The sequence below is a fragment of the Neoarius graeffei genome, chromosome 5 (assembly GCF_027579695.1).
Source record: "Neoarius graeffei isolate fNeoGra1 chromosome 5, fNeoGra1.pri, whole genome shotgun sequence".
Classification (NCBI taxonomy): domain Eukaryota; kingdom Metazoa; phylum Chordata; class Actinopteri; order Siluriformes; family Ariidae; genus Neoarius; species Neoarius graeffei.
This window is the reverse complement of record NC_083573.1, coordinates 74,314,426-74,326,916: the sequence shown is the minus strand read 5'-3', so window position 1 is coordinate 74,326,916 and position 12,491 is coordinate 74,314,426. Positions and strand designations below refer to the sequence as shown.

General features: G+C 42.1%; 1 protein-coding gene across 2 annotated transcripts in view; it reads right to left on the bottom strand.

The window, feature by feature from the left end:
- The window catches only part of pogzb (pogo transposable element derived with ZNF domain b), a 40,281-nt gene that overhangs the window by 16,293 nt on the left and 11,497 nt on the right, over positions 1–12,491 (bottom strand). For both annotated transcript variants that reach the window (XM_060922367.1, XM_060922368.1), the window contains exons 8-10: positions 9,778–9,863; positions 9,376–9,641; positions 6,817–6,962 (exon numbers count right to left, since the gene is read on the bottom strand). In XM_060922367.1, coding sequence (XP_060778350.1) covers positions 6,817–6,962; positions 9,376–9,641; positions 9,778–9,863 — 498 coding nt within the window. The remainder of the gene's footprint in view (positions 1–6,816; positions 6,963–9,375; positions 9,642–9,777; positions 9,864–12,491) is intronic.

Below are 12,491 nucleotides of genomic sequence, written 5' to 3'. Positions count from 1 at the left end.
ATGGATATGAATGCTTTACTGGGAAATATATCACTCGTATTTTTCGTACGAGCTACATCCAGGACATGCAGAACCAGAACGTCACAAGTTCTGCGATTTAGGATTTACATATGCCACGAATGGGTGTGATGTTGTAGCCTGGGCCCGCCCATCCTAAGCGTGACGCAACACGAGGGCCTGTTGCGAGATTAGTCTGGCCAGGCAAGCTATCTACAGCTCTTCCAAGCTCCCGAAAAATCGGGAACCAATCAACTTTGAGCATCTCCAACGGCCCTGGGTAGAGGCGTGTTCAAGGCACTGACGTAGTAGAACTGCGACCGGAAGCCATAGATTGTTTACAGAATCTATGCCGGAAGCGCTTCATTCACGCTTCCGCATCTATTACGCATAGATGCTGCACTGAAAGCATTCAACGGGAAGTTCTTATTGAAAACGGAGCAAAGAGCAGCCCTGGAGGTATTTATTGAAAGGAAGGACGTTTTCGCCTTGCTTCCGACTGGCTTCGGTAAGAGTTTAATAATAGTATGTCTATGGTTTAATCTACCAGTTAGCCCCGTCGCGTTGCATACGTCAGAGGAAAGAGTGATGTGATTGGTTTAAGCTTCGTCACAGCCTTTTCTGGCTTCGACCAGTAGCAAACTGAGGCATTTCAGGGAGGCGGGTCAACCACGGGCTCTGGGAAACGGTTGGGCTTAATATCTTGGCCAGACCAATAGCTCGGAGAGCTTTGAAGTCGCGTTAGCCAGGCTAGTGATGTTGCTCATTAGGGATCCAAATTTAAATCTGCAATTCTATATCTGTAAAGTTGCGTTGCAACAATGCTATTGCTAAAAGCACTGTACAAATAAAATCGAACTGAATGTTGATCATGCATGTGGACACACCATCTTCAAGCAGTGTTTCTCAATGCTGCTCCTGGATTCCCACCACCCCACATGCTTTATTGTTTTCCCTGCTCCCAACTCACCCAATTCCTCTCATCGGCTAATTAATAGGCCTAACTCAGATGAAGGAAAACACCAAAGTTTTCAAAGTAGTGTTACTTCAAGGCCAAGATTGAGACCAACTGTCTTAACATGTCACCATCAAACATGATGTTCTGCATCAACTTAAAACAGATACTTAAAGAGAATATACTCATGTACTGCGAGGATGTTTGATAGATGTAGCTTTTGTCATGTAGCTTAGTTAAGACCATTTTCCCACACATTAAAGTACGCCATGAGCTGTAATCTGGGTGCTTTCACAGCTATACGTTGTAAACAGGTTTTGCTGCCATTCAACAGAAAAGTAAAATTTGTATGTTTACAGCCAATGCTCTATTCTCAGTATCATAATGAAAATGGGGGCTGGATCATTCTTACTGCTTAGTTATATGCAAAATGAGTAGAAAAGAAACTACAGTTTAACACTTTACCCCTTAATGACAACATATGACGACCCCGTGTATATCCCATAATGACGACATATGACGCCGGCGTGTATGCACCATAATGACGACATTTGACGACTTTTTTTTTCTTGTAAATATGTTCTAAGGGTGAACAGTATATACATATACAAGGGTGGCTGTAGCAACTGCTTTAAGGGGTAAAGAGTTAATAAGCAAAACAATACCATGAAAATATGAAACATGTCAGTTGTGATAAGACATGAAATATCTAGGCATTGCCCAACCAAAATGTTCAGGCAGAAATATTTTAGTTAGTTAGGCCCGTTCGGGCATGCCTATGGTTGGCTTCTTTAAGCACAAAAATTGAGAGAGTAGATTACAAAAAAAAAAAAAAAAACCCCACCCAAGATGTATTAACCAGCATCCTCGCCTCCCGTGATCATTTTGGTTTTTTCTCTTTCCAATTTGTAACCGCGATTCTTATTAGCTTGCTTCAGGCGCATATAGTGTTTACCATCCCCCTATCAAGTGGCATTTGTGACCGGGGATTCTCAGCAGTCAAAAGAATCAAAAGTGACTGGAGATCGCATGTGCACAGAGAGAGAGAGATACACACACGTTTATGGGTAATTGTATGGCTCTGTGATGCCTGCTGGAAGAGAAGAGCAGGAAGGATTGGGAATCAAGCGGCAGTCGTTTGTTTACACCCGATGCCAAAACTTGTAGCGTCCTAGCAACCATCACAAAGCCAGGTGCAAAAAGCTGAGAAACTCTTATTTACCTGGGCAAAAACAATACAGGATTTATCTTGTGTCCTGATCCCCAGATTTTTAACCCAGCCACATATAAAAAGTTGTACCCCTCCATGCTCTTCCAGGTTTTCATCTGTTTGTCCATGTAGAACAATGTCTGCAGCACCAGGCAGTTTGAGATGTCGGGGAACTCAACGGATGGATCATTTTCCAACTCATAATGAATGAATAACTTTACTTAAAAACACAAGTTGATCAGCAGCGCTGGTGGAGTCGTATACAGATACAAATTAAAAAAAAAAAAAAAAAAAAAAAAGACAAAATATATACAAAATCTTTTGAAACCCCCCCCCAAAAAAAACAAACTTAAAATCTGTTGATTATCTGTTAATTATCTTCACATTAAGTTAATTAATTAATCATATGCATAACTATTGTCTTTGTATTTAGTTACGGCTACAATACGATCAAAGTTTATTCTACTGTCGTCAAATTTAGGTGGTACATTTTTCTTTCATAGGAAAAAACCCTTTGTTAGCATGCAAGGATCTAATCCCATTGAGTGGTTTCTATATCCACTTCTTTTGAGTGTACTTCTTGGTTTTAATAACTTGCTTGTTTGCTGTACACAAACATGGCAATAAAGTTCTCGTGCTAATGGATCAGACACCACTTCTGGATCATTAATCCCTTTTGACCGAGAATGCCCTGCATGCAGGGTTTGCCTTCTGGCACATCCATACGGTTTTAAATACAATATCTACAATCTAAAAATGTTTTTATTGCATTTATTTAAATTCCCATCTGTAACAGGGATCGAAGTTGCATCCCATTAATACACTTTAAAATAGATTATTAGATTCTAATAGAATAGATGAGCCAAAATAATTGGGGATCTATTTTAACAGGCCCCGACTCGGTACAAGTATGAATAGGTGGGCCTTAAAGCAGAAAAGGTTGAGAACCCCCTGCCTTGATGCACATAATGCTGAGAGAGCAGTCCACCTATGGCGGATGGAGGGACAGCGTGAACAAGAAGCTGATGTAGATGAGAAGGACAGGTTGTTTAATTTACTCCTAAATGCAATGGCAAACTGAATGATAAGACAGTACTGCAGTACAGACTCCCGCTTTATAATGTTTTTAAGTTTTATAATTCATCTTTGCAATATTGACATTCCATGTCCCAACAGCTAGCCGCTGTGTCCGGGGATCAGGTCGTCGAGGCCCCTGCCTTCGACTGCCGCCCAATCCACACTGCACCGGCCCCCTACAGCTACCTCTGTGGGTGGTGAACCCACAGGAGGTCGGGCCCACGTCACCTCTTCGGGCTGAGCCCGGCCGGGCCCCATGGGCAAAGGCCCGGCCACCAAGCGCTCGCATACGAGCCCCAACCTCGGGCCTGGCTCCAGGGTGGGGCCCCGGCTGCGCCATACCGGGCGACGTCACAGTCCTTGGGATCTCGTTCACGAGTGAGGGAAGGATGGAGCGTGAGATTGACAGGCGGGTCGGTGCAGCCTCCGCAGTGATGCGGTCGCTTTACCGGTCCGTCGTGGTGAAGGAGGAGCTGAGCCAAAAGGCGAAGCCCTCAATTTACCGGTCGATCTACGTTCCGACTCTCACCTATGGTCATGAGCTTTGGGTAATGACCGAAAGAACAAGATCGCAGATACAAGCGGCCAAAATGAGTTTCCTTCACAGGGTGGCTGGGCGCTCCCTTAGAGATAGGGTGAGAAGCACAGTCACTCGGGAGGAGCTCGGAGTAGAGCCGCTGCTCCTCCACATCGAGAGGAATCAGCTGAGGTGGCTCGGGCATCTTTTTTGGATGCCTCCTGGACGCCTCCCTGGGGAGGTGTTCCAGGCATGTCCCCCCGGGAGGAGGCCCCGGGGAAGACCAAGGACACGCTGGAGGGACTATGTCTCTCGGCTGGCTTGGGAACGCCTCGGTGTTCTTCCTGAGGAGCTGGCCGAGGTGTCTGGGGAAAGGGAAGTTTGGGCTTCCATGCTCAGACTGCTGCCTCCGCGACCCAGCCCCGGATAAAGCGGAAGAAGACGAGACGATCTTTGCAATATTGCAAGTCATTATGATGGGCACAAAACAAATGAAAAAGTGTGTTGTGTCCTAAACTCTATAAAAAGATGCATTATGTACTCATACTGTACATAAGTCTTACATATATGATATTGATTTATGTTTCATATTTTCAGGACTTGTCTTGTTCTTTTGTTACAAAAATAAATGGTTTTTTAAAATAAATAAATAAACCACCCACAACATGTACTTTTGTCTAAATAACTCAATTATACCCCTCGAAAACATATCGGTATTGCCTTGAACCGTGTACTTGAAAACTTGCCAGAATACTGCAAAATTTTAGGGCAAAAGGTGTCAAAAGTTAATGCTGAGGCCTGGTACAGACTGTGTCTGGAGGAATTTTAAATTCAAGTATTTGAAGTTTTTAAAAGTTTAATGCAAGCCATAAACCTTGACAATTTGCATACTTAAAGCTTACATTAAAAATCTTTGCATTAAACGTTACGCATTCAACATGCATTTTTCGAAGTAATAGGCTAAGCAGATAAATGCAATAAAATTTCACTGCTTGTTTTTTTTTATTTACAGGAACAGGAGGAGCTGAAATCCTCTCTGAAAAATCTGAATTATTGCTGAACATCTAACAGGCAAATGCTACTGTGTGATAAAATATAAGAGCATATCAAGTTCCAAATCTGCATAGAACATACCGTATATTTCCCCATGATTGTAAAAGGTGTGTCACTTCATATAGTATAAGGCAGATTCTACCATAACAGAGGCCAGTTAAGTCCCATCTCCTTAAATTGCTGAATTGATTATTTTGAGGCGGCACGGTGGTGTAGTGGTTAGCGCTGTCGCCTCACAGCAAGAAGGTCCGGGTTCGAGCCCCGTGGCCGACGAGGGCCTTTCTGTGCGGAGTTTGCATGTTCTCCCCGTGTCCGCGTGGGTTTCCTCCGGGTGGTCCGGTTTCCCCCACAGTCCAAAGACATGCAGGTTAGGTTAACTGGTGACTCTAAATTGACCGTAGGTGTGAATGTGAGTGTGAATGGTTGTCTGTGTCTATGTGTCAGCCCTGTGATGACCTGGCGACTTGTCCAGGGTGTACCCTGCCTCTCGCCCGTAGTCAGCTGGGATAGGCTCCAGCTTGCCTGTGACCCTGGAGAACAGGATAAAGCGGCTAGAGATAATGAGATGAGATGATTATTTTGATCATTCTATTAAGTTTTTCTAGTAGCATTTGGGGTCTTGGACATTCACAGTAGATTTTAGGACAGTAGTCCTGGTAACTAATTAATAAAAGCCTGACATGACAGACATGCTAAATGACAATAGAAACACATCGGTTTCTATCATCAAAATCTGACAGACAAACTAACGTCTACCATCATATTCTGACAGACACTAGATGACAATAGCAACAAAACTGTTTCTTACATTATTAATCTGACAAATTCAGTAATAATATTAAATCTCTCATCACTAGAACCAAATAATAAAATAAAATACTGAAATAAAAAAGATAAAATTTATTTTCAAAATTGAAATATCAACAATAATTGTCAGAACAGTGACGATAGACATGACTGTGTCACTTTCGCGGGGAAATAACACATTGAAATGGCCTGTCGGCTGAAAGGGTCACAAGTGGCTCTGATTTATCTCAACTTACGATAGTTTTCCTCCAGAAAAATTTAAATATGAATGCACAAATATATTCTCAATGTTTCTATCGTCAGGATAGCTGACTGAAAATCTTACCTTGATTTATTTGATGAAATCTAGCTGTCAGAACTCCAAGTCTTGCCCGGAAGTAAATGTCTGCTGTCACAAAAATCATGCGCAGTAGAATTTCCTCTTTGCGTCAGTCAACATGTGCATGGTGAGGGCTTGAATTTTGCTATCGTCAGGTGCATTTGACTGACAGACTGACAATAGCATTTTTTAAAAATAACTGTGGGCTTCTCTCGTGAACGAAATAGTTTTTTCGCTGTTAATCTATTTCAACTCTATCTGTTGACACCCAAAAATTATAAAGCCTGCTTCCACACGATAACTACCAAAGATCCATAATGGCGGAGTCTATCGTCAGGTCATCTGACAGAAATTCACTGACGATAGCAACAGGGATAATGAAAGTGATTTTTAAAATGGGAGTTATGTCTGTCAGATATGTCAAAGAAATAGAACTTTATTCTTTAAAAATCTTTTATTGATATACTCAGTGTATTTTTAAATGACGTGCTGTTTTAGAAGACCAAATGCCATATTTTTCAATCTTGAAAATATTACCTCACTGAAAAAAGGACAAGAAAAATTTCTTATTTTGTGGGCAAGTGGTTAATGGATCCAGTTACGGTAGAATCTGCCATATAATCTGCAATTTTATTGCATTTATCTGCTTAGCCTATTACTTCGAAAAATGCATGTTGAATGCATTTTACAGAACAAGCCATATTCTATATTATAATATAAAAAACAGCTCTTGGACTGTAAAATGTAAGATCTTGTTGCAAGGGGCTTTGTCAATGTCCCAAGTAAATGGGAAAAAAACAAACAAAAAACCTTACACCGACGAAAGGTTTTAAAATTAGTAAGTGTGTGTGTGTGTATAGTTAGTAAGATATCCCCCTTACTCGTTGACTCTAAAGCGCAATGGACGCTCTCCACATGACACTGAAGGCGAAATGGAGTTGGAAACTGGCGATAGCAGTGCGGGCAGGATACGTGCTCTCCACTCTGCTGTTCTACATCTACATGCAACTTCATGTGGTTCATGAGTCTGCAAAGAGATAAGAGGTTTGACGTTGCTGCAGTTGACCAGACCGTGAACAAAAAACCTCAACGCAACAGGCTGCTAGATGTACAACCTCAATTCCAAAAAAGTTGGGACAAAGTACAAATTGTAAATAAAAACGGAATGCAATAATTTACAAACCTCAAAAACTGATATTGTATTCACAATAGAACATAGACAACATATCAAATGTCGAAAGTGAGACATTTTGAAATTTCATGCCAAATATTGGCTCATTTGAAATTTCATGACAGCAACACATCTTAAAAAAGTTGGGACAGGGGCAATAAGAGGCTGGAAAAGTTAAAGGTACAAAAAAGGAACAGCTGGAGGACCAAATTGCAACTCATTAGGTCAATTGGCAATAGGTCATTAACATGACTGGGTATAAAAAGAGCATCTTGGAGTTGCAGCGGCTCTCAGAAGTAAAGATGGGAAGAGGATCACCAATCCCCCTAATTCTGCACTGACAAATAGTGGAGCAATATCAGAAAGGAGTTCGACAGTGTAAAATTGCAAAGAGTTTGAACATATCATCATCTACAGTGCATAATATCATCAAAAGATTCAGAGAATCTGGAAGAATCTCTGTGTGTAAGGGTCAAGGCCAGAAAACCATACTGGGTGCCCGTGATCTTCGGGCCCTTAGACGGCACTGCATCACATACAGGCATGCTTCTGTATTGGAAATCACAAAATGGGCTCAGGAATATTTCCAGAGAACATTATCTGTGAACACAATTCACCGTGCCATCCGCCGTTGCCAGCTAAAACTCTATAGTTCAAAGAAGAAGCCGTATCTAAACATGATCCAGAAGCGCAGACGTCTTCTCTGGGCCAAGGCTCATTTAAAATGGACTGTGGCAAAGTGGAAAACTGTTCTGTGGTCAGACGAATCAAAATTTGAAGTTCTTTATGGAAATCAGGGACGCCGTGTCATTCGGACTAAAGAGGAGAAGGACGACCCAAGTTGTTATCAGCGCTCAGTTCAGAAGCCTGCATCTCTGATGGGATGGGGTTGCATTAGTACGTGTGGCATGGGCAGCTTACACATCTGGAAAGACACCATCAATGCTGAAAGGTATATCCAGGTTCTAGAGCAACATATGCTCCCATCCAGACGTCGTCTCTTTCAGGGAAGACCTTGCATTTTCCAACATGACAATGCCAAACCACATACTGCAGCAATTACAGCATCATGGCTGCGTAGAAGAAGGGTCCGGGTACTGAACTGGCCAGCCTGCAGTCCAGATCTTTCACCCATAGAAAACATTTGGCGCATCATAAAACGGAAGATACGACAAAAAAGACCTAAGGCAGCTGGGCCATAGAAGGTTCACGCTGCACGCTACACGCGTGTAAAGAAAAGTGGACAAACGTAGCATGACTTGCTCTGGGCCATAGAACGGCGTTCACGTTGCACGCTGCACACTTCACGCGTGAAGCGTGAAATGAACATGCACACTTTTTTCTAGGCGTGAAGATGGAAATTCCAGTCAATGCATGCGGTCACCGCCGCGCCAGCCAATCAGAACGGGTCTAGGGAGATAACTCTATGCTTTCAGGGGAAAACTTCAGAAAAAATATAATTGAATGGTATAATTGAAAAATAGTTCTTCATCGGGATTGTCAAGCAGATTATAGAATGTTCGGTGAAATTCACCACGGGTTTCTCTCAGAAGGAAGTGTTCTCGGCTCCAAATTCTGTTCCTTTTTCTCTTCCTCTGTCTCAGTAAAAGCAGAATGAGGCAATCGTCGTCATCCGAAGAGTCCATATTGTTGGTTACTCGGTCAAAGTAGAACAGACGCAACACGTGAACATCCAAGCATGAAGTTTAATGGCCCAGGGTCCGGTTCTTCACGTGAACGTGTAGCGTGCAGCATGCAGCGTGAACCTTCTATGGCCCAGCTGCCTAAGACAGTTGAGCAGCTAGAATCCTACATTAGACAAGAATGGGTTAACATTCCTATCCCTAAACTTGAGCAACTTGTCTCCTCAGTCCCCAGACGTTTACAGACTGTTGTAAAGAGAAAAGGGGATGTCTCACAGTGGTAAACATGCCCTTGTCCCTACTTTGAAATGTGTTGTCATGAAATTAAAAAAAAAAAAAAAATCACCTAATTTTTCTCTTTAAATGATGCATTTTCTCAGTTTAAAAACATTTGATATGTCATCTATGTTCTATTCTGAAAAAAATATGGAATTTTGAAACTTCCACATCATTGCATTCCGTTTTTATTTACAATTTGTACTTTGTCCCAACTTTTTTGGAATCGGGGTTGTAGCCTCCTGTTCTAAAAAGCATCGTCATTATGTTTCATGATCTTCAGCCAAATAAATAAATAAATGCAGAAAATCAACCCACTGCTAATGTTAAAATTAAATTAGATTTCAAACCTGATATTGTTCTTCTGCCTCTTCCCACAGGTGAAGCATCTGAATGATAAAGCCTCTTTTAAGTTGTCTGTGGGCACATATTCTCGATTCCCCTCGTAGGTTCCATAATAGAAGTCGTCCACCAACATGACAATGCTGGACTGATTTTCTCCTGGACTCATGATGCGTTCGGTCTTTATTTTCATCGGGGGGCCGCTCTGATTTTGTTCCAATTGAGTAGACACCTCACTCTTTACACTTGCATGAGTCATGTCAGGACAGCAGAACTATATGGGGGGGGGGGGGGGGGGGGGACAAAAACCAAAACGCCACACAAACACACACCACTCATTATCAGTCAATCATTCCCTCTTTGGCTTTCGACAGGGTTTGTGTTGGGTGGTCATGTATTTGGATACTTACACACATATGTCCCCGGAGTGCCTCCACCATTTTGAAGCGGGCTCCACAACGTGGACAAGCGTAGGATAACGGTGATATAGAAGTACCTAAAATAAGTCATCGTGATGCATTCAGATAGTTTAGTTCACAATAAGGGACTTAATTCTCCATTTACCTCGACAGAAATGAGGGCTATGCGTCAGTGCATCAGTGAGACCGAGCACCGGCCAAAACATTACTGACGGGAGATGATGACGGAAAGGAGCGAAGCTTCCAGGGGTATCAGTTACTAGAGTTCAAAACACCTACACAATAGCCCCCCAAGCAAAACTACGTCGCTTGTTTACTGCAATGCATTATGGGGGATAGCCAGGGTCGGTAGTTGAGCGATATCATGAATGTCAGATTAATTTTATGTGAGAGGAGTAATTGTGCTGTGCTCTGTCGTGGAAGACATTAAAATTGGTGATTTAAAAGAGGTGGATAACATGTCGAGGGTCTCCTGCAGGAAAATCAGAATTCAAATCAAGCTTGGTGAGAAGGTTTTTTTTTTTTTTTTTAAAGACACACCCCTGGACTACAGGCCCCGGGATCACGAAGCAATCTTAGACTCAAGTCTAAAATTTGTTTCTTTTAATCTTCAGTTATTCCTTACCATTTTCTAAGAAGCTTTGTTCTAATGAAATCTTAGCCTTGTACTTAATCTTGATCCAGCACAATGAAAGTTACAGATGCAGTAAGGGAAACTATTATCGAGGGAAGGGGGGGGGAGAAAAATAAATAAAAAAACCCTTTTGACTTAAGTCCAAGATTGCTTTGTGATCCCGGGCCCAGATGAACAGCATCAAAACATTTATAAATGAGTGATTAGTTAAATAAAACTTGACATCAGGAAACATTACCAAAAAAAAAAAAAATTGAAAACCCACTGATCTGTCACGTCATGTTCAGTATGAATGCATTTACTTCAATAAATGCCGCTAGTGAAGTATAATGTTCAGTGTACACACCCGAAAGAGAACCCTTCGTGGTTTGGGAGTTTTATCGGTCCGACAGGCTCGTTCGGCTGCTGATCGCTTCGGTACGTTGAGAGGCAAAAGCTGAAGAATGCTTTTGTTTTACAGGCTTTGGAACATCGCTAGTTTCAGACGGTGAACAGGGTCGATTGTTATAATCCTCTATAACCGAAGGCCATTCTGCAGACCATGGAAATATTGCTGGGTCACGGTTTAGGTACGTCTTTCTCCCACTAGAGAAATGTAAGCTACAAACACTTGTCCATTTCGATTCAGTTCGAAGCTTTTCGTTGCAGATTAAATTGATCCATTTCTTTCTTCTCTTTTTCTCGACTGGCAGCTGATAAAAGCTCAAATTAGGTGTTCTCTTTGTTGTGGAGACACAGTAAGGCACACAGCAATTCACTTTAGACATGGTTAAAACCGGTTAGACAGAACAATGCAGTGCTTAAAGGAGAACTGAAAGCAAATTTATCATCAAAATTCTATTTCTCTCATTTTATTAAATATAGGAATTTATTTTTTCGCGGTGCGGTTTCCATCAAATCCTGCGCTCTAATTGGCTGGCGAGCGGGTCCGTATCCTACGGTACAGACCCCAGTTACGGACCTCTGGCGACTCGCTCGTTCACAACAACGAACATAGTAGCAATTTCTGTCAACATTTATTTTCACATTTCTCAGGAGAATAGCATTAATTTTACAGCATGGATAGTGATAACGACAGTGTTCACAGCGAAAGCGAGTTTTACTACCTTGAGGAAGACAAAACAAAAGAAAACATTGAGGGGGAAAGCTAAAAACCTGTAACTTGCTAACGCCGAGCAAAAACATGGCTGAATCCTGAATGACTCAATTTTGTATAAATAGGGGACTAGACAGGCGGCAAAATGTAGTTTTTTTTCCTGCCATGGAAGTGCACTTGTATACCGAGGAGGAAGCAATTTGCATTACAGCAGTGAATGAAGATTCAAAATGGTGGCGCGGCTTACCTCGGTTTGGTTTTCCCTTTCGGGCGCTCTCGTCTTCGGTTAGAATTTGGTAAAGAAAAAAAATAAATATATATTTACTAGCTTAAAGGAATACGCCACCCCCAAGTGAAATTGAGTCAGTCCCTGCAGTCCCTAGAGTTGGATGAGCGAGCCAAAGCGTTTTGTAGCCGACCCAGCCATTGTCCTGATCTGGAAATGTCCCGGTTAGCTTAGCTTAGCGTAGTCGCTGTAATCCGGCATGTCCAGATAGCATTGTCGTTGCAAAAGTGAATCAAATAACTCAAGATTTTCTATAATTATTTCTCATGACCTGTACATTCACATCGAGTACACATCAATGCAAATTAACACGAAGGGATTTACTAGACCAATTTATATCTGGAACTATTTTCGGCCACAGCACAGGCAAAGCACCGCTGCAGGCGCAAAGACACCACGCAGCACCTGAAAACCCTGGTTTCCCTGGTAACACTGGTGTATTGATGGAAGTTGTGGTGCTGCGTGGTGTCTTTGCGCCTGCAGCGGTGCTTTGCCTGTGCTGTGGCCGAAAATAGTTCCAGATATAAATTGGTCTAGTAAATCCCTTCGTGTTAATTTGCACTGATATGTGTACTCGATGTGAATGTACAGGTCATGAGAAATAATTATAAAAAATCTTGAGTTATTTGATTCACTTTTGCAACGACAATGCTATCTGGACATGCCGGATTACAGCGACTACGCTAAGC